This window comes from Oncorhynchus tshawytscha, linkage group LG02, assembly GCF_018296145.1.
Source record: "Oncorhynchus tshawytscha isolate Ot180627B linkage group LG02, Otsh_v2.0, whole genome shotgun sequence".
Taxonomy (NCBI): Eukaryota; Metazoa; Chordata; class Actinopteri; order Salmoniformes; family Salmonidae; genus Oncorhynchus; species Oncorhynchus tshawytscha.
This window is the reverse complement of record NC_056430.1, coordinates 16,428,929-16,452,124: the sequence shown is the minus strand read 5'-3', so window position 1 is coordinate 16,452,124 and position 23,196 is coordinate 16,428,929. Positions and strand designations below refer to the sequence as shown.

General features: G+C 46.3%; 1 protein-coding gene across 4 annotated transcripts in view; it reads left to right on the top strand.

Moving 5' to 3' along the window:
• Positions 1-23,196, top strand: part of LOC112263077 (voltage-dependent calcium channel subunit alpha-2/delta-2-like) — a 296,787-nt gene that overhangs the window by 63,889 nt on the left and 209,702 nt on the right. For all 4 annotated transcript variants that reach the window (XM_042331135.1, XM_042331134.1, XM_042331138.1 and 1 more), the window contains exon 3: positions 15,660-15,776. In XM_042331135.1, the coding sequence (XP_042187069.1) occupies positions 15,660-15,776 (117 nt within the window). The remainder of the gene's footprint in view (positions 1-15,659; positions 15,777-23,196) is intronic.

The window sequence follows — 23,196 nt, the reverse complement described above, 5'->3', positions numbered from 1 at the left end:
AGAGGTGGAGGTCTGAAAAGGACAGTTTTGTATCTCTTCAACAGTGGTGGGATATAGGAAAAATCCAGATTCAACAATTCTGTAATCAATACACGATGAATATCACCAGAGATATCACCAGATCAATGAATGCCCTAGAGTCTGAAATAGTGGAACTGCTGACTTTAGTTTAGACCACAGGAGATCGAGGCCATATTCAGGCACTCAAGAGGAAAAAAGCCTAATTGGCAGACCTGCTGTGTATTAGAGCACAGGGGGCATTGGTGAGAAGTACGTTTCAGGGAATCTCTGAAATGGATGCCTCATCCAAATTTTTCTTCGGTTTAGAGAAAAATAATGGACATAGAAGAATTAATCATAGCCTCAAATCAGCTGTTGGACAGGAGCTCACTAGCCCAAGTGAAATTAGAAAGAGGGCAGTAGAGTTCTATGCTGAGCTCTGCAAGTGTGAGTACAAAGAGGGCAGTAGAGTTCTATGCTGAGCTCTACAAGTGTGAGTACAAAGAGGGCAGTAGAGTTCTATGCTGAGCTCTACAAGTGTGAGTACAAAGAGGGCAGTAGAGTTCTATGTTGAGCTCTACAAGTGTGAGTACAAAGAGGAAAAAAATAAAACAGTGACACAGCAGTTCCTTGGTGGCCTCGCACAGGTGGCTGCAGAAGCTCAGGTTGAACTAGAGCAACCATTGTCTTTGCAGAAGCTCAGGTTGAACTAGAGCAACCATTGTCTTTGCAGAAACTCAGGTTGAACTAGAGCAACCATCGTCTTTGCAGGAGCTATACACTGCATTAAAAGGCATGGAAAATGGAAGGGCACTGGGCATTGATGGGCTTCCTGTTTACTTTTTAAAGTATTTTTGGGCTGTGTTGGGAGAGGATTGGCTAGCAGTAGTTAATGATTGTTTGACCGAAGGGTTACTACCGCTAAGCTGTAGAAGGGCTGTCCTCACCCTACTGCCAAAAAAGGGTGATCCTATGGAGGTGAAGAACTGGAGGCCGGTGGTCTTAATGTGCACTGATTATAAGATCCTGTCCAAGGCTTTGTCCACCAGGCTGAGGGAGGTGATGGGGCATACGGACCAGTCGTGCTGTGTTCCCGGCAGGCAGATAGGTGATAACATTTCCCTGATTCTGGATTTTCTGGGCGTCTCTATCAGGAAAAGGCATTTGACCAAGTTGAACATCAATACTTGTGGTGCACTTTTGAGGCTTTTGGTTTCAGCTCTGGTTTTATTGCCATGATCACGGTGATATATGGTGACATTGAAAGTGTATTGAAAGTTAACGGTGGCTTGAGTGCTCCTTTTAAAGTGTGTAGAGGAACTAGACAGGGGTGTTCGTTGTCCGTCATGTTGTATGACATCGCTATAGAGCCACTACTAAATAGTATTAGAAGTCGCATTGAAGGGGTGAACCTTTCAGAGGATATTCCTCCTATTCGTCTCTCAGCCTATGCTGATGATGTAGTTATTTTGGTGAAAAATCAAGCAGATGTGAATAGTTTGAGTCTCATAGTTGATCAGTTTAAGGGAATATCCTCTGCAAAGGTAGATAGGGGAAAAAAGTTGTGCTTTACAGATTGGGAAATGGTCTGGAAGGACCATGACTTTGCCAGGGGAGTTGGAATGGTGTAAGGGAGGTTTCAAGTACCTTGGAGTGTACCTAGGGGATGAGTGGACAATGGAACAAAAATTGTAATGGGGTGGTTGAAATGGTGGAAAGGAGGATGAGGAGATGGCGTTGGTTGTTATATCGTATGTCATATAGGGAGCACACTATTATGCACACTATTATTGTTAATAATATGGTTGCCTCTGCACTGTGGCATCGGCTGTCATGTTTAGAGCCACAGTCAGGCCTTCTGGCCAAGTTACAGGCAATTATTGTAGATATTTTGGGGGATAAATATCATTGTGTTCCACAAAGTGTTTTGTATTTGACAAAACTTCTGGAAAGTTGCAGGAAGACTCTGTCAGCAGAAGAGTGGATTATCATCACCAGTTACTACAAAAAGGCACAAGATGAAGATGCCCCATTTCCCAGACTAGGGATTACACCCAGTATCCCAGAGTCAGACAGACTAGGGATTACACCCAGTATCCCAGAGTCAGACAGACTAGGGATTACACCCAGTATCACAGAGTCAGACAGACTAGGGATTACACCCAGTATCCCAGAGTCAGACAGACTAGGGATTACACCCAGTATCCCAGAGTCAGACAGACTAGGGATTACACCCAGTATCCCAGAGTCAGACAGACAAGGGATTACACCCAGTATCCCAGAGTCAGACAGACTAGGATTACACCCAGTATCCCAGAGTCAGACAGACTAGGGATTACACCCAGTATCCCAGAGTCAGACAGACTAGGGATTACACCCAGTATCCCAGAGTCAGACAGACTAGGGATTGCACCCAGTATCCCAGAGTCAGACAGACTAGGGATTACACCCAGTATCCCAGAGTCAGACAGACTAGGGATTACACCCAGTATCCCAGAGTCAGACAGACTAGGGATTACACCCAGTATCCCAGAGTCAGACAGACTAGGGATTACACCCAGTATCCCAGAGTCAGACAGACTAGGGATTACACCCAGTATCCCAGAGTCAGACAGACTAGGGATTACACCCAGTATCCCAGAGTCAGACAGAAAGGCTTTATTACTGGATCTGAGAGGGTTGGAAGAGGTGGGTTTGGATGAGGTGAATGGGAAGGAGTTATATAGGGGGTGTGTCAAGGTTTTAAATAAAGATACATTGAAAAATAGAAAAGACACTTCTTGGAGGGTAAAACTGGGCCTTGATTACAAGGTAATGCCAGCATGGAGAGCACTGTACAAGCCACCGTTATAAGAGGGGACTGGAGGATATGCAATGGAGGGTGTTGCATGGTATCATTGCAGTTAATGCTTTTGTATGTCATTAATTCAGATATTAGAGATGGATGTCCTTTTTGTAATATAAGAGAAACAATTGTTCACTGTTTTATGGAGTGTGAGAGGATAAAGCCTCTCTTTGAAATACTAGAGTCTTTGTTTACAGCGGTAGGGGAGATTTTCAATAACACTATTTTTATTTTGGGGTTTCAATATAGTAAGCAACAGAACAGATAATGTAAACTGTTTAATTTTTGGGGGGGTCAAGCTAAAATGTCAATTTTTCTGAGTAGGAAAAATAAGATAGATAAGGGATATAGTAAGGATGTAAGATGTGTTTTTAAAGGATTAGTAAAAGAGAGAATTACAAGTGGATTTCTTCTCGGCTGTAAAAGACCTCCCATTGTTTGAGGAGAAGTGGACTTATGAAGGAGCGGTATGTTTTGTGGAGGAGGGGAAACAATGTTTTGTTGATGTAATAAGCTGAATGTAAATGATTTTTTATTTAATGTATTAATGTATGTTTATTTAAGAAGGACACATTCGTTGAGTAATTTCTGAAAAGGCAGTGTGCCAATATTTGTGTTAATACTATTTGTGTTAAACCTCAAAACTCTCTCTCTCTCTCTCTCTCTCTCTCTCTCTCTCTCTCTCTCTCTCTCTCTCCTCTCTCTCTCTCTCTCTCTCTCTCTCTACTCTCTCTCTCTCTCTACTCTCTCTCTCTCTCTCTCTCTCTCTCTCTCTACTCTCTCCCTCTCTCTCTACTCTCTCTCTCTCTCTACTCTCTCTCTCTCTACTCTCTCCCTCTCTCCCTCTCTCTACTCTCTCTACTCTCTCCCTCTCTCTCTACTCTCTCTCTCTCTCTCTCTCTCTCTCTCTACTCTCTCCGTCTCTCCCCTCTCTCTCTCTCTCTCTCTCTCTCTCTCTACTCTCTCCCTCTCTCTACTCTCTCTCTCTCTCTACTCTCTCTCTCTCTCTCTCTCTCTCTCTCTCTACTCTCTCCCTCTCTCTACTCTCTCTCTCTCTCTACTCTCTCCCTCTCTCTACTCTCTCCCTCTCTCTACTCTCTCTCCCTCTCTCTACTCTCTCTCTCTCTCTCTCTCTCTCTCTCTCTCTCTACTCTCTCTCTCTCTACTCTCTCCTCTCTCTCTCTCTCTCTACTCTCTCTCTCTCTCTCTCTCTCTCTCTACTCTCTCTCTCTCTCTACTCTCTCTCTCTCTCTACTCTCACCCTCTCTCTACTCTCTCCCTCTCTCTACTCTCTCTCTCTCTCTCTCTCTCTCTCTCTCTCTCTCTCTCTCTCTCTCTCTCTCTCCCTCTCTCTCTCTCTCTCTCTCTCTCTCTCTCTCTACTCTCTCTCTCTCTACTCTCTCTCTCTCTACTCTCTCTCTCTCTACTCTCTCCCTCTCTCTACTCTCTCCCTCTCTCTCTACTCTCTCTCTCTCTCTACTCTCTCTCCTCTCGTTCTCCCTCTCTACTCTCTCTCTCTCTCTCTCTCTCTCTCTCTCTCTCTCTCCTCTCATTCTCCCCTCTCTCTCTCTCTCTCTCTCTCTCTCTCTCTATTCTCTCTCTCTACTCTCTGTCTCTCCTCTCGTTCTCCCTCTCTACTCTCTCTCTCTACTCTCTCCTCTCGTTCTCCCTCTCTACTCTCTCTCTCTACTCTCTCTCTCTCTCTCTCTCTACTCTCTCTCTCTCTACTCTCTCTCCTCTCCTTCTCCCTCTCTACTCTCTCTCTCTTTTTCAGGTTGTTTTCTGTTATCAGTCATTAAGTGCCAAGTTTCCATGGAAACAGTCAGTTTGAAGGGGGACTGTCTGGCGAGGTGTAAAAGTGGCCCTGTGTTCAATATGAGGATATTATCTCCTCTCAGTGTGAACTTGTCCAGTTTACTGTATCACTCTGCCATCGGCGGCTAGAGAACCAGGGGTTGGTGGTGGTAGACATCTCTATTGGAAGGTTATGTGGGTGTCTATACCTTATCTCTACTTCCCCTTAGACAGGAAAAGGAACATAGTCTGTACACATTCTATAGTAGTACACACATTAGCATGGTGTGTTAAAACTCCTTATCTCCTGTGCCTGGTCTGTGTGGCTGGTCTTGTAATGCCATCACTTTTAAGAGCAGTGACCCTGTTGGCAGGTTACACGGAGAGCCGTCGTGGTGTAATTAGGCCTAGCTCTGTGTGTAATTACTTACTGCTCTCTGTCAGCCCCAGCAGACAGCCGCACATGCTGCAGTCTGGAGGAGGGGAAGGGGGCGGAGCCGAGGTACAACCAAGGGCAAGCCTGCAGGACATTATACTGTAGTGGTCTCTCCCTCTCTCTCTTCTCTCTCCCTCTCTCTCTTTTCTCTCCCTCCCCCGATGGGAGGTGAAACGAAGTCCCTGAGTCAGTCAAAATCCCTGTGTCACTTTACGAAAGGCACAGGGGTTAAATGTTCACTCTGGGGTATTTGGAAGTAATCCGCTCTGTGTTAAATTGTCTCAGAAATGTCCCTTCTCTCACCCTCCTTTGTGAACAGTGAGATTTAGGCTGAGTGTGGCAGTGGCAGCACAAAATGGCTGCCATAATAACTGTCTATCAGGTGGGTGCCAGGCTTATGATGTTAGACCTCCACTGAACAGTGAATGTATTATATGAACAAAACATTTTCTAGTTCTATATTCATGGTCATTACTCATGGATTAAAAGGACACAAATTAACCAGCAATAATTTAACATAATGTGAATGTGTAATATGCTTATGAACGTGTAATATGTGGTTTGAAGTATTTTATGGCCTGGAGTGTAAGGGTATTATTGTGGTATTGTGAATCCTCCTAACACCACAATATTCCCCCAGCTCAGTTACATAATGTTGCTCTGCTGACCTCCTCTCCCAGTTTTATAATACCACTAGCTATGAAATCCGCCCCAACATTCAGCCAATCCATTTTTTTGTTCCATTGTTAACTGCTTACTTTCATCTCATTACTTATCTTGTATTTCCTGATGTTTTTTTCAGAGGGGAACGTACTATGGAGATGAAGGATTACAGCTACTTTAATTTGCAGTGAGTGTTATATTATAGCAAAACGTTTAAACCTGCTCAGGGGTTTTGGGAATGGAAAGGTTACCAAGACAGACCCAGGATGGGAAGTCAGAGAGGAGATAATTCAAACATACTGTTGGAGACCATCCTGCTACTGGGACATACTGTAACAGCAGAAGGACAGTCATGGGCTGCCTCTCAAATGGCACACTATTCCCATATGGGCTCTGGTCAAAAGTAGTGCACTGTATTGGTAAAAGATGCAGCCATGGTCACTGTGGCCAGATAATGACAGCCTGGTCAGAAACCAGTCAGATGAAAACAGTACATCCAGATAATGACAACCTGGTCAGAAACCAGTCAGATGAAAACAGTACATCCAGATAATGACAACCTGGTCAGAAACCAGTCAGATGAAAACAGTACATCCAGATAATGACAACCTGGTCAGAAACCAGTCAGATGAAAACAGTACATCCAGATAATGACAGCTGTTAACCCAATTACATTGTCCCAGTTTTACAATGACCTCGTGCAAACACATTGACTGAAGGTGTTAGTAATGTGGCCAATGAAATGGACAGGTGGACTATAGGTCTGAGAAGCAGGGAGGAGACCAGATGAGATGGTGAAGACAGGAGGAGAGTCCAGACAGAGACAGAGACAGGGTGATAGAGGAAGCGAGTGATGGGACAGAGTGATAGATAGACGAAGCGAGTGATGAGCTAGGCTCTTTGTGTTGATAGCAGCAGCGTTGAGATGTGAGCGTTCAGTCAGGGTGATGGACAGGTGCCAGCCTTCATCAGTGGTGTGGAAGTGGAGCAGTAATCAGGGAGATGAGCAGGAAGTGGAGGAGACGCCAAACAGAGAGCCCCCCAGGGGCTCCTCCTCAGCAGGGCTAGCACAGCCCTGACACACACACACACACACACACACACACACACACACACACACACACACACACACACACACACACACACACACACACACACACACACACATGCTGATGCACACACACACACACACACACACACACACACACACACACACACACACACACACACACACACACACACACACACACACACACATACACACACATACACACACATGCTGATGCACACACACACACTCACACACACACACACACACACACACACACACTAGGGCGCTTTACTATGCTGCGGCCACTGTGGTCTAATGTGATAGGATGGAAGAAAACATTTGTATGATTGTGTGTTGGATATGGATTCTGGCTGGCCATTAGCATGACAGTGCTATTTAAATGATATGCTGGGTTGGGAGGGAATAAGCGAGAGAGAAAGATGAAGAGTGGGATGCTGAGAGAGTGGGAGGGAAGAGGGGGATGAAAGAATTATAGAGCATTATAGAGCATATTCTGTTGCTGTCTATTTGAGAAAATCTACTGGGTGAAAAAAAACTATTCCGTACCATCAGCAAGTTCATAAAAAAGAGTGTAATTTATCTCTGTCTGAATAACCAATAACCTGAGAAAGGATGGTGAAGAGAGGAGAGGAGGAGACTGCTGCTCCATATTTCTCTCTCTCGCTCTCTTTATTTCTTTCTTTCTTTCTCTCTCTCTCTCTCTCTCTCTCTCTCTCTCTCTCTCTCTCTCTCTCTCTCTCTCTCTCTCTCTCTCTCTCTCTCTCTCTCTCTCTCTCTCTCCTCTCTCGCTCTCCTCCTCTCTCGCTCTCTCCCCTCTCTCTCTGGCTACTCTTTCAAAATAAGGGGTTGATTCCTTTTTCTGTCTGGCTGGGAGTTAGTAACTGTCTGGCTGACTGGCTGGCTGTGGGCCAGTATGGTGAGTTGAATACTGTATGTTAATCTCTATGACCTTTTGATTTTGCTGAAGTGATCAATGAATGAAGAGCCATAGAGTAGTTACAGTAAGTGTTTGCAGGTCCATCTGTCCATCTGTCCATCTGGCCCCATTTGTCAGTCTGTTTGTGTTTGTCTGTCTGTCAGTCTGTATGTTTGTGTGTGTCTTGGTTGCCAGGTGATATTAGACGGTCTATTCACACTGGTGAGGAGTTTCATTTGAATCAGACAGACAGACAGACTGACGGACAGACAGACACAGAGAGACAGAGAGACAGAGAGACAGAGAGAGACAGACAGACAGACAGACAGACAGACAGACAGACAGACAGACAGACAGACAGACAGACAGACAGACAGACAGACAGACAGACAGACAGACAGACAGACAGACAGACAGACAGACAGACAGACAGACAGGCAGACAGACAGACAGACAGACATACTGGTGGATACAGTGCCCCTGTCCTTGGTTCCACTAGGTAGATCTGACAGGGTGTTGTCTACGCAAAGGCCTGACTATGTGGCATAGCGCTGTGTGTGTGTGTGTGTATATATATTTATGAGTGTGTGCATGTAGGTGTGCGTGTGAGTGTGTGACTTGTGTATTTTGTTTATCCTGGCTGACATTCCCTCTGATCATGTTACACATCATGTTCTCTGTCTCTCTCTCTCTCTCCTCATATCTCTCTCTCCTTCTCTCTCTCTCGTTCTTTCTCGTTCTCTCTCTCTCGTTCTCTCTCTCTCTTTCTCATTCTCTCTTTCTTTCTCGTTCTATTCCTCTGTGTCTCTAATATAAGCCTCTCCCTCAGGGCTAGTGTGTGTAAATATTTAGCTTTTGTTTCCTGTGATGCACCATGCTCAGGCTGTTTGACTCAGTGAACCAGTAGCTTTGCAGTTGATCACTCTGGCTTGGATCACTGTCTCTTGACTCCACTTTAGTGGCAGAGTGGATAGGCCTACAGTATTTATATGTTATATTACCATGTATGTTTTTTTGTGATGTTTTCTCTCTGTACATACTTGTAAGGTTTTTTGTGACAGTGTCCCCCCCAACTCAACAACAAAGCAGAACACTCTAAATGACACATTAAGGCCAGCCACCATAGCAGTCAACTCTCCTGTTCTGTCTCACTAAAATCCTCTGGAGGGTCGTGCCTCCAGTGCCAGCCATCCCTGACTGTTCTGTCTTCTCAGTCTTACTGAACTCTGACGGTCGGTCTTGGCGGTCCTGGTTTGTTGTGTCTTATCAAGCTCCTCTGGGGGGCTGCTGTGCGGTGCCGTGTCGTGCCGTTATTTCTCCCTGCCTGTGTTCTCCCTTATTGAACTGTTCCCGGGGCCTGTGGATACTGGCTCGGTCTGCTCGGCAGAGCCCGCTAATATTCCTTAATGATGTGGCATCTGTCTCTGTCACCCTCAGCTGGCACCAGCCTGATGCCTCCTATTGTGGCTGACTTCACAGAGCAATAAGCAGTCCTGTCTCTTAGACACAGACATAGGCTGCTGTCAGAGCAAACAGTAGAAAGGCCCCAACAAACAAAATTCTATTTTTCAACAAAGTGGGAGCCGAACATAATTTTCCTTTATATTTATTTATTATAGTTTTTCTCTTTGGAGTTATTTAGATTGTGTTGATGGCAGAATCATTTGAGGATTTCTGAGATAGCGAACATAGAGGTGTTTGAAATGATTTTGCAGCTTTCACAACTCTTTTTTAGGAAGCGGGAGTAGAGTCACGGAGGGGAAGAGATGCTGAGTTGTGATTGGACAAGCAGAGAACGGTGGCTCTCTGATTGGATAAAGATGGAGCAGAGAGAGTCCTGTTTTAACAGAGATTCTCTGGAGTGTCACCACACCCTACTCTCCATCTGCGTGTTTACACTCACACACTCTGAGCTTGGCACACAGCAACCAGTTATCATAGCTAATCATCCGTGTGTGAGTGCACCACACATGTGTGTGTCACTCTCATGACTGCCAGGGTGAGCATATTGGCTTGGATTGGCATGCCAACTCTTTCAGATCCTGTGCTAGTGTTGCGACCAACCGGCTCCATTGGCCCTATCCACACTGCAGAGCCACCATAACTGCCAGTTTCCTCCTCTGCTGTGTTAATTACAGTCATATCCAGGAAACTGTCCGGGCATCATAGACATGACTCAGTCACATCACTGATAGTCATGTCTTTTTACTGTGAAGTCAGTCCAAATCACACATTTCATTATTTGAGCTTCTGACACTGCTATGATATACATACAGCATGCCCCCCTCCAACACTGCTATGATATACATACAGCATGCCCCCTCCAACACTGCTATGATATACATACAGCATGCCCCCTCCAACACTGCTATGATATACATACAGCATGCCCCCTCAAACACTGCTATGATATACATACAGCATGCCCCCTCCAACACTGCTATGATATACATACAGCATGCCCCCTCCAACACTGCTATGATATACATACAGCATGCCCCCTCCAACACTGCTATGATATACATACAGCATGCCCCCTCCAACACTGCTATGATATACATACAGCATGCCCCCTCCAACACTGCTATGATATACATACAGCATGCCCCCTCCAACACTGCTATGATATGCATACAGCATGCCCCCTCCAACACTGCTATGATATACATACAGCATGCCCCCTCCAACACTGCTATGATATACATACAGCATGCCCCCTCCAACACTGCTATGATATACATACAGCATTCCCCCTCCAACACTGCTATGATATACATACAGCATGCCCCCTCCAACACTGCTATGATATACATACAGCATGCCCCCTCAAACACTGCTATGATATACATACAGCATGCCCCCTCCAACACTGCTATGATATACATACAGCATGCCCCCTCAAACACTGCTATGATATACATACAGCATTCCCCCTCCAACACTGCTATGATATACATACAGCATGCCCCCCTCCAACACTTCCAATTTCAACTGTATGCAATTCTCCCTTTCTGAATAGATCCACAAATAATTCACAAGTGATGACAAGGGTTGGATTTGAATGTAACGAATGCTGCTGAGAGCGTGTCAGTATGACTTTATAAGAAAACTGCACACAGTACTGTATGCAAATATCTAGCTAAATAAATTCATAGAGAATTGAACATGTTCAATTTAGCATTTTTACTTGTGGTACCAAGTGTTTCCCTATCCCAAACATATTGCTTTCCAAATACTGTATGATCCACCAACCTCCACTTACATGTAACTGGATGCCTGGGAGAGGGCTCTAGCCGTCGTCAGACTAGTTGTGTGGTTCTTCTAGAATCTTCTAGTAGCGCACTACATTGGGAATCGGGTGCCATTTGAGCTTCAGCCAAGGACTGCTCATTAGCGAGTGTTCCCCATAGAGATACAGTACCTGGATCCCCCTCTCTCTCCGTGGTGCTAGCATCTGTCAGAGCTGCGAGCACAGTACAATACGATCCCACTTCATTTGTCTGTGTTGGGCTGTTATTGCTGAGTTGCAGGCAGAGTACACTACAAGCATTCAGACAGGTTTGTGCTCATAGTATCAGATAGAGATATAGTCTAGTGAGGCTTAAGACAATGGTACAACATGCCCAGTGTGTATGTGACTGTCCAGAAGAGGGTGCTAGCTGCAGTCTAGTAGATATAATGAATGTACAGTATATCTCATAAAAGGAGGAGAATAAAGTGTGAAATCTCGAAGGCTACTGATGCAGGTCTACCTTCATCTGTCTATTTTGTTTAAAGTGCATTCGGAAAGTATTCAGAGCCCTTCTCTTTTTCCACATTTTGTTACGTTACAGCCTTATTCTAAAATGGATTCATGTTTTTTTCTCCTCATCAATCTACACAAAATACCCCATAATGACAAAGTAAAAACAGGTTTTTAGAAATGTTAGCAAATAAAAACTGAAATTTCGGACTGCGACCCGCCGTGGTAGGTTCCAGACTGCGACCCGTTGTGGTAGGTTCCAGACTGCGACCCGTCATGGTAGGTTCCAGACTGCGACCCGTCGTGGTATGTTCCGGACTGCGACTCGTCGTGGTAGGTTCTGAACTGCGACCCGTCGTGGTAGGTTCCGGTCTGTGGCCCGTCGTAGGAGGTTCCGGTCTGTAGACTGTTGCCGGACGCTCTGGACTAGGTGCTGTAGCCGGACACTCTGGACTGGGTACTGTAGCCGGACGTTCTGGACTGGGTACTGTAGCTGGACGCTCTGGACTGGGTACTGTAGCCGGACGCTCTGGACTGGGTACTGTAGCCGGACGCTCTGGACTGGGTACTCTTGCCGGACGCTCTGGACTGGCGAGGCGCACTGTAGGCCTGGTGCGTGGTGCCGGTACTGGTGGTACTGGGCCGAAGACACGCACCTCAGGGCAAGTGCGAGGAGCAGGAACAGGGAGTACTGGACCCTGGATGCTCACTGGTGGCCTGGTGTGTGGTCCCGGCACTGGTGGTACCGGACTGGAGACACGCACCTCAGGGCGAGTGCGGGGAGGAGGAACAAGGCGTACAGGGCTCTGGAGACACACAGGAAGCCTGGTGCGTGGTGTTGGCACTGGTGGTACTGGGCTGGAGACACGCACCTCAGGGCGAGTGCGGGGAGCAGGAACAGGACGTACTGGGCTGTGGAGGCGTACTGGAGGTCTGGAGTGTAAAGCTGACACAACCCGTCCTGGCTGGATGCTCATTTTAGCCCGGCCAATGCGAGGAGCTGGAATATTGCGCACCGGGCTAGAAATGCGCACTGGAGACACAGTGCGCATCTCTGCATAACACAGTACCTGACCAGTTACACACTCCCCACGGTAAGCATGAGGAGTTGGCTCAGGTCTCCTACCTGACTTAGCCAATCTCCTCGTGTGCCCCTCCCAAAACATTTCTTGGGGCTGCCTCTCGGGCTTCCGTGCTAGCCGTGTACCCTTATATCTTTGCCGTTCCTCCATTCTCCTGTATCCCTCCTCGCACTGTTCCAAAGAATCCCATGCAGGCTCTGGTACTCTCCCTGGATCGATCAACCAACTCTCAATCTCCTCCCAGGTTGTTACCCATTCGTCCTTCTCCCGGGTCCATTTCGCCATTAAGCGCTGTTCCTCCCATTCATGCTGCTTAGTCCTTTTATGGTGGGTTATTCTGTCACGTTCGTTGAATGGAGGAGACCAAGGCGCAGCGTGATTTGAATACATGTTATATTTTAATGAAGATGGACACTAAACAAACTACAAAACAAAAAAAAACGAACATGAAGCTATACTACATATGTGTAGACACAGGCAACTAGACATAGACAATAACCCACGAAGTACCCAAAGAAGATGACTGCCTAAATCAGAGACAACGATAAACAGCTGCCGCTAATTGAGAACCAATCTAGGCAACCATAGACATACATAAACACCTAGATGGTGAAACAACCCCATAAACCTACAAAACCCCTAGACAGTACAAAAACACATACATCACCCATGTCACACCCTGACCTAACCAAAACAATAAAGAAAACAAAGAATACTAAGGTCAGGGTGTGACAGTGCGTACATACGCGTTCACCTGATTATTGGTCTGTGGGTTTGAGGGGACACACACACACACTGTGTGTGTGTCAGTGCATTGGTGAGTTACGCAGTGCAGGCTAATGACTTTTCCTGGGTGGGTAATTGAAGTACGGAATGAAGGAAACACAGGAACATCTGGGGAATAGAAACACCTGTCTGATTTAAAACTACAGCATTCACATACAGGAGTCATAAAGGAGAGAACCTCTGTTTCCATACACCTACAGCAGTATGTCCATATCTTCTGCTTCCATACACCTACAGCAGTATGTCCATATCTTCTGCTTCCATACACCTACAGCAGTATGTCCAAATCTTCTGCTTCCATACACCTACAGCAGTATGTTTATATCTCCACTGGGAAAAAGCTCTTCTCACCTCCTGACTTTCTGGTTAAATAAAGGTGAAATAAAAACTCTTCTTGACCATTTAGCCAGACACAACAAGACAATATAGGCCAGGAGTGGGCAACTGGTTGCCCGCAGGCCTGGCCTCCCTTTTGTAGGCCTGCGGATCCATTCGAAGTCTGTTCATGGATCAGCAGTCACTCAATTAGCCCATGTCTGCCAATCATTTTTTGGATTGGTAAGTTAGTCTAGCGGCCGGCTATCTAAACATTTATCTCCACCCTATGGTAAAATGTGTAGAATTTCAGGACATGAATTTCTTTTCAAAAGTCTCTCCGCTATCAATCTTTTGCTCGCAAAGAGGCGGGGCCCCCAAACAAACTGTAACGTACGGCCCCAAAAAGGCTAGGGCCAGCTCTGACTGCATGTGTGGGTATGGATGTGGGTACCCAGACCCGCGAGCCACAGTGGCCCCTCATGATGAGTTCAGATTTTACTGGCTGCCTCTCTGCACACCTACCTTTTAGCCTGACAGTGATGGATCATGGGTGATGGAGGCTGACATTTTCCTCTTCTAATCGCTGCACACAAAACACGTAAATCTCAGCATATAAATAGCTCCTATTAATGATAGTTATTTATAAACTGGGGGGTTCGAACCCTGAGTGCTGATTGGCTGACAGCCGTGGAATATCAGACCGTATACCACGGGTATTTATACTGCTCTAATTACGTTGGTAACCAGTTTATAATAGCAATAAGGCACCTCGGGGGTTTGTGGCATTGCATTGCGTCGTGCCTAAGAAAAGCCCTTAGCTGTGGTATATTGGCCATATACCACACCTCCTCGGGCCTTAATTATTACCCCTCCACAATTTTTCAGGAAGTACAAGAGGAAGTAAATCAGATTTCTGTGGTTGTAATTTCACTTTTATTAATGCACCAATCAAGAGAGAGTATGTAAATGAATTAATCATCAAAACACATTCCCACACATTGCTTTCTCCTTATTACACATGGCTTACTCAGCCCCAATGTACGTAGTCTAATCACATCAACTGTACATGAAAAAAGGCTTGTGAAATAGTCCTACACTCTTAAAAAATAGCACTATCTAGAACCTGAAAGGGTTATTTGGCTATCCCCATAGGAGAACCCTTTGAAGAACCTTTTTTGGTTCCATGTAGAACCCTTTCCACAGAGGTTTCTACATGGAACCCAAAAGGGTTCTAAATAGGACCAAAAAGGGTTCTACCTAGAATTAAAAAAGGGGTATCCTATAGGGACAGCTGAATAATCCTTTTAGAACCCTTTTTTCTAAGAGTGTACTACAAACCCACCAAGCCAGAGTGAGGGTGGTTTTGCAGTGTGAAAGTGTGCCGTATTGCACCACAGTGTAGTGTCTTATATGGCAGTCAGGATCAGTTTTAAACCCAAGGGACGTGGCCTGCTGTGGACCACAGAGCATGTCTGCCTGCCAGAGCTCAGACCCAGAACCACTGCTGAGGACTACTTGTTCAGGTGAAACAGAGGATACTGGGAGAAGAGTCCATTTCTCTGGCTGGGTCTGACATGGCATCCTACAGTATATCCCTATAGCCTATAATGCAGCACTACTTTTGGCCAGAGCCCATAAAGATGTGCACAGCCTCTCTGTGTGGACAAACATCTGTCATGATTCTGGCTTCTGGTTGGCTGTCATCGCCCCTGTTCTCGTTTCTGGTCACGCGCTTCTGTCTTTGTCTCTCCCTATTACGTTCATTATCACTTTTCACTAAGGGATCTTGGCTTGGTATTACCCCACAGACGTCGGCTGGTTAGGGTGCACTGTCAATAAGGACAGCTCTGCCCTATTAGCTACATGAAATGACCTGCTAAGTGTGTGTGTGCTATGTTGAAAATAGACAGCATAGCAATGGCCAGTGTTACGTTGCTCTCATGACTCACATCAGAAACTGACAGACATTTTGAACTAATCTTTGACTCCTGTGTTCTCTCTGTAGATTTACAATGAGAAGAAGAGTCAGTTTGACATCAAGAGGAACAATCCCAAGGACCTGGTGGAGAGGGTGGCACGAGACATTGCCAAGCTGCTCACTAGCAAGAGGAGAGCCCTGGAGGTAAGCGGATGCTACTGCACCTGTTAAAGAGTTGATGTTTCCAGAGGGGGCAATAGTTATTTCCATATAGGAAATAGGGCCAGATTGTTCTTCAAGATGTTCAAATGTTCATAGATGACCAGCAGGGTCAAATAATAATCAGTGGTTGTAGAGGATGCAACAGGTCAGCACCTCAGGAGTAAATGTCAGTTGGATTTTCATAGCCGAGCATTCAGAGGTCAAGGCAGCAGGTGCGGTAGAGAGAGAGTCGAAAACAGCAGGTCCGGGATAAGGTAGCACATCCGGTGAACAGGTCAGGGTTCCCTAGCCGCAGGCAGAATAGTTGAAACTGGAGCAGCAGCACGAGCATGTGGACTGGGGTCAGCCAGGAGTCATCAGGCCAGGTAGTCCTGAGGCATGATCCTAGGGCTCAGGTCCTCCGGGAGGGGAGGGAGAGAGGGAGAGAGAGAATTAGAGGGAGCATACTTAAATTCACATAGGAGAATTACACCAGATATGACAGACTGACCCTAGCCCCCCGGCACATAAACTATTGCAGCATAGATACTGGAGACTGAGACAGGGGTGGGTCGGAGGACACTGTCGCCCCATCCAACGATACCTCCGGAGAGGGCCAACCAGGCAGGATATAACCCCACCCACTTTGCCAAAGCACTAGAGGGATATAAACCAACGTACTACCCTGAGACAATGTTGAGTATAGCCCACGAACATCTCCTCCACCACACGAGCCCGAGGGGGGCACAAAACCGTACAGGAAGATCACATCTGTGACTCAACCCACTCAAGTGACACACCCCTCCTAGGGACGGCAAAGGAAGAGCACTAGTAAGCCAGTGACTCAGCCCCCCTGAGGGGAGCCGGCCAGGCATAGACAGCAAGGGTGGTTCGTCGCTCCAGTGCCTTGCCGTTCACCTTCGCACCCCTGAGCCATACTACACTCAATCATAGGACCTACTGAAGAGATTAATCTTCAGTAATGACTTAAACCTCTTAAGGATCCACCCCTTTTTTCAACTTTCGTCTAAAATTATATACCCAAATCTAACTGCCTGTAACTCAGGCCCTGAAGCAAGGATATGCATATTCTTGGTACCATTTGAAAGGAAACACTTTGTAGTTTATGGAAATGTGAAAGGAATGTACGGGAATATAACACAATAGATGGGTAAAAGATAATACAAAGAAAAAAACAACTGTTATTTTGTATTTCTTTGTAATATCATCTTTGAAATACAAGAGAAAGGCCATAATGTATTATTCCAGCCCAGTTGCAATTTAGATTTTGGCCACTAGATGGCAGCAGTGTATGTGCAAAGTTTTAGACTAATCCATTGAACCATTGCATTTCTGTTCAACATTTCATATCAAGACTGCCCAACTGTGCCTAATTTGGTTATTAATAACTTTACATGTTCAAAACTGTGCACTCTCCTCAAACAATAGCATGGTGTTATGTCACTGTAATAGCTACTGTAAATCGGACAGTGCAGTTAGATTAACAAGAATTGAAGCTTTCTGCCAATATCAGACATGTGTTATGTCCTGGGAAATGTTCTTGTTACTTACAAACTCATGCTAATCGCATTAACCTATGTTAGCTCAACCGACCCGTTTCAAGTTTCAACAGGAAACCAGTGCAGGGAAGGAAGTTAGCACTGATCAAATTTTGGGGTCGTAGTCAAGATTCTAGCAGCCGTATTTAGCACTAACTGAAGTTTATTTAGTGCCTTATCCAGGTAGCCGGAAGGGAACGGAATGTCCTTGAAGATAGCTATACTATTCTAGTGACTGAAAGGAAGTTCTGCAGAGGAGGGAGTATTTTAGAGGTAACCGTCCAGGGAAGACAATTATTTGCATCATGATATTCAGACAGGCAATTTGACTGGTTGCATTATGTTCAGACAGGCCCTCTGATTAATTGCAGTTTGTTTCTTCACTGATGGCGTCGAGTCCGTCCGCCCCCCCCAAGAGAGAAAATATTGAAAATCAGTTCGGGATATTTCAAAAAGCCAATCATAATATTAAGGCGCATGATAGAGTCACAGTTTGAACTAATCCCTAAAAATGTGATTACAATTTTTTTTTTTTTTTTAACTATGTTGATGGGCCTTCTGCTTTATTAAGTTGGATAACAGAGCAGTTAATACATTAATTAGGTTGGATAACAAAGCAGTTAATACATTTATTAGGTTGGATAACAGAGCAGTTAATACATTAATTAGGTTGGATAACAGAGCAGTTAATACATTTATTAGGTTGGATAACAAAGCAGTTAATACATTTATTAGGTTGGATAACAGAGCAGTTAATACATTAATTAGGTTGGATAACAGAGCAGTTAATACATTTATTAGGTTGGATAACAGAGCAGTTAATACATTTATTAGGTTGGATAACAAAGCAGTTAATACATTTATTAGGTTGGATAACAGAGCAGTTAATACATTTATTAGGTTGGATAACAGAGCAGTTAAAACGTTTATTAGGTTGGATAACAAAGCAGTTAATACGTTTATTAGGTTGGATAACAAAGCAGTTAATACGTTTATTAGGTTGGATAACAGAGCAGTTAAAACGTTTATTAGGTTGGATAACAAAGCAGTTAATACGTTTATTAGGTTGGATAACAAAGCAGTTAATACGTTTATTAGGTTGGATAACAGAGCAGTTAAAACGTTTATTAGGTTGGATAACAAAGCAGTTAATACGTTTATTAGGTTGGATAACAAAGCAGTTAATACGTTTATTAGGTTGGATAACAAAGCAGTTAATACGTTTATTAGGTTGGATAACAGAGCAGTTAATACATTAATTCGTTTGGATAACAAAGCAGTTAATACGTTTATTAGGTTGGATAACGAAGCAGTTAATATGTTTATTAGGTTGGATAACAGAGCAATTAACATGTTTGTTTCGCTCAAATCAGCTGTGCATTCATATCCATAGGATACTGTGAACGCATAATTTTACCCAACTATATCTCCATTTGATAATCAGAGTTTATATTCATTAAAGGAGGCCTAAGTTGGTAAAAAAAAGTATAATGTCGCAGGCGAATGTCCTCTGAATCAATTTAGTTAATCATATTCATCATTTCATGAAATGTGTGTGCTGTATATTAAAACACTGGTAAACACATAGTGAAGAGAATCACCCATAGAGGAGACCTAAAACCTACAGGCAGAGGGGAAGCTCTGAGGGGGGATAACAGAGAGTGAGAGAGATGAAGAGAGGGGGGAGGGAGCTGTACTCCTCTCTCCTTCCCTCTGTGCTGCCTCTCAAAAGGGCCCTCAAGGCATAAGTGCTGCTGTTTTCACCAGTCAAGTCCCTTGAAGGAACATTTGAGGGTATCTTTTAACAGCACAGGGTCTCACATGAGAAGGCACAGTAACCCTGAGCAGTGCACCACAGCCTCTTCAGGGGACAGGCATGGCTAATTCTGTGGCACGGACCCTTAAAGTGAGAGGTATCACGATGTGCCCTGTGGTCGTGTCGTGTGTGGGAAGGAAATTGCACTGCTACTGACCCTCCGCTGCCTGTTTTGGCAGGGGTGCCCTGTGAGCTCAGTGCAGTGCCCAAGCCTCTCCCCTCCCCATGCCTGTGTGCCCATCGTGCCCATCCTCCTGCTGGCCTAACCTCCCGGACCACACGTCACCTCACATCCTGTCTCCACTGTTCACTCAGGAGGGAGGAGAGGAAACGAGGTGAAAAAAGAGAAGTGATGGAATGAGAATGGCCCCTGAGGCTCGGGAAAAACCAGGGAAATGAAGTTCAGAAATTCATAGATTTAAAAATGAGCAATGAGAGAGAGATGGTTGGAATGAGAGAGAGAGAGAGAGAGAGAGAGAGAGAGAGAGAGAGGGGGGGAGAGGGGGATGGTTGGAATGAGAGAGAGAGAGGGGGAGAGGGGGATGGTTGGAATGAGAGAGAGAGAGAGAGAGAGAGAGAGAGAGAGAGAGAGAGAGAGAGAGAGAGAGGGGGGGATGGTTGGAGAAAGAGACAGAGAGAGTGAGAGAGAGATTACTCTGGAATACGCTATAGGAGAGAACAGAGGATGGGGATTGTCACGGAGTCATTTTGTGGTAATTTAAGAGTACGAGGCTCATAAAACGACATAAAACCGTTCATTTGTTTCATTTCGCCACATTATACATTCTCACACTAAACAGAAAATTCACGACAGCTGAATCAATTCAACTCCACTCTGTATTCATACTGTATACAGTGGGAATGGAACCAGACTCCTTATGCAGAGTGGAGATAAGGATGTCTCAAACTCATATCCAGGTTGGTTGTGTTGATGTTGCTTTTTATACCAGCCAAATTCTACTTCCTCCTTAATGGTTATTTACTCCCATGCATTCTGAAAGATTGAAACCAGCACAGTAATCAGAATGGGAGCGACAAATAGCTGGAAATGTGAGTTGTGTAAATGCAAACCATTAAGTCCTTTCCTGGGATGGTCATACGTTAATATAAACTGGGTGGTTTGAGTCCTGAATGCTGATTGGCTGACAGCGTTGTGTCGTGCATAAAAACAGCCCTCACTGTTGTACATTGGCCATATACCACACCCCCTTGTGCCTTATTGCTTAAGTAGACTGTGGGGGGAGTATGTTTATATCTGCTGATGAACAAATGCAAAGCGACTCTAAATGCTTAGTTCCAACTGCTGGAAATGGAAACCACCTCATAACACTCCAGGCTCTCTCATATACATTCATGTGAAATTGTATCCTGTCTTGGTAATGCCTCGACCCACTTGGCACAGACTTCAGTTCAATGCCTTTTCCATGTTGGTTCAACGTAATTTCATTGAAATTATGTGGAAACAAAGTTGATTCGACCAGTGTGTGCCCAGTGGGAAGCTTTGAAACAGCTGTATTGCATGCTGTTGTCATTGTAGCATGGAGACAACATCCATCCATCCGTCTCCTGGCTTCCCTTCTCACCCTCAGCGGAAATCAGTGACGTTGTCCAAAGTAAGATGTTTAGCTGTGAAGTCAAGACACACTGTTCAGCGGTTAGCAATGAGTTTTAACCAGCAGGGGCCAGCAGTTTCAGGAACTCCTCCAGAATGATGATACAGTACAGTAAACTCTGGATGTGTTATTCTGTTACATGACAGGGGCCCTCCATAACTAATATCCTGTGGAATAGAGGAAGAGAAAATAGAGTGTTGCAGACTCAGAAATGTGTGTGTGTGCCTTTGTCTATGTGTGCCTGTGTGTTTCACAAGTGTGTGTGTGTCTGTAACAAGTGTGTGTGTGTCTGCGACAAGTGTGTGTGTATATTATCTGAGCATCAAGTCACACACCTGTAAACCTAGCTTTACGAGAGGTGGTTGTCTGACAGCCTTTTAACCGGGAGCATGATATAGAGGCATCCATGTAACTCGTAAAGTGTATAAAACACCAGGCAGAAGTGATTTCTGTTGAAGTGATCTGGGCCTGCCTCTCTCTTCCCGGGTTCCTTCGACCCCGTCTCCTCTCCCTCCGCTCTGTGTCTCAGCGGCAGCTGGAGGTTCAGTTGGGCTGCTGTGTCCCTGCGAACCAGGCCCACACTCCTATAAACAAAGGTGCTACCTAGAACCTTAAAGGGTTCTTCGTCTGTACCCATAGGAAAACCATTTGAAGAACCTGTTTTGGTTGTATGTAGAACACTTTTTGGTTCCAGGTAAAAACCTTTTTTGGTTCCATGTAGAACCCTTTCTACAGAGGGTTCTACATGGATTCCAAAAGAGTTCTACCTGGAACCAAAAAGGGTTCTACATGCAACCAAAAAAAGGTTATCCTATTGGGACAGCCAAATAACTATTTTGGAACCCTTTTTTCTAAGAGTGTAGTGAAATCTATGAACCAGGTCTGCATGTCTGGAGGCTGTGAACCAGGCCTGTTGGAGGCTGTGAACCAGGCCCGCTGGCGGCTGTGAACCAGGCCTGCTGGCGGCTGTGAACCAGGCCTGTTGGAGGCTGTGAACCAGGCCTGCTGGCGGCTGTGAACCAGGCCTGCTGGAGGCTGTGAACCAGGCCTGCTGGAGGCTGCTGAACATCCTGCAGGCTGTTAATCAAAGCCTGTATGCCAAGGAGGCAGCATCATAGGGGTGTCGATCAGGGTCTGTTGGAATCGATCTCTCAAAGCACAATGAGAAGGGACTGATGGAATACAAAAAGGGACCGAGGTTGATTTGATCCAGTTATGTACATCTCTGTACTCCTCCACTATAGATTTGAGTTTTTTGATCAACAGAAGTGTTTTAATTTATGAAATCTGTTCTCAAGTAGCACTCCTCTGGCGGCTCCTGGCAGACTGGCGGCTCAGGCGGCTCCTGGCAGACTGCCGCCGCCGGAGCCGCCAGTCTGCCAGGAGCCGCCTGAGCCGCCAGTCTGCCAGGAGCCGCCAGAGGAGTGCTATGCTTTGTATTCCTCTGGCGGCTCCTGGCAGACTGGCGGCTCCTGGCGGCTCCTGGCTGACTGACGGCTCTGGCAGCTCCTGGCTGAATGGCGGCTCTGGCGGCTCCTGGCAGACTGGCGGCTCCGGCGGCTCCTTGCAGACTGGCGGCTCCGGCGGCTCCTTGCAGACTGGCGGCTCCGGCGGCTCTGGACAGATTGGCGGCTCCAGCGGCTCCTTGCAGACTGGCGGCTCTGGTGGCTCCTGGCAGACTGGCGGCTCCGGCGGCTCCTTGCAGACGGGAGACTCCGGCGGCTCTGGACAGACGGGAGACTCCGGAAGCTCTGGACAGACGGGAGACTCCGGAAGCTCTGGACAGACGGGAGACCCCAGCAGCTCTGGACAGACGGGAGACTCCAGCAGCTCTGGACAGACGGAAGACTCTAGCAGCTCTGGACAGATGGGAGACTCTAGCAGCTCTGGACAGACGGGAGACTCTGCTAGCGCTGGAGAGGGGGGGAAGGCTCTGGCAGCGCTGGACAGACGAGGCGCACTGTAGGCCTGGTGCGTGGTACCAGCACTGGTGGTACTGGGCCGAGGACACGCACCTCAGGGCGAGTGCGGGGAGCTGCCACCGGAGGGCTGGTGCGTGGAGGTGGTACTGGATAGACCGGACCGTGCAGGCGCACTGGATTTCTTGAGCACCGAGCCTGCCCAACCTTACCTGGTTGAATGCTCCCGGTCAGTTGAATGCTCCCTGCCAGTGCGGCGAGGTGGAATAGCCCGCACTGGGCTGTGCAGGCGAACCGGGGACACCATGCACAAGGCTGGTGCCATGTACGCCGGCCCAAGGAGACGCACTGGAGACCAGTTGCGTAGAGCCGGCTTCATGGCACCTGGCTCGATGCCCACTCTAGCCCGGCCGATACGAGGAGCTGGTATGTACCGCACCGGGCTATGCACCCGCACTGGGGACACCGTGCGCTCCACAGCATAACCCGGTGCCTGCCCGGTCTCTCTCGCCCTCC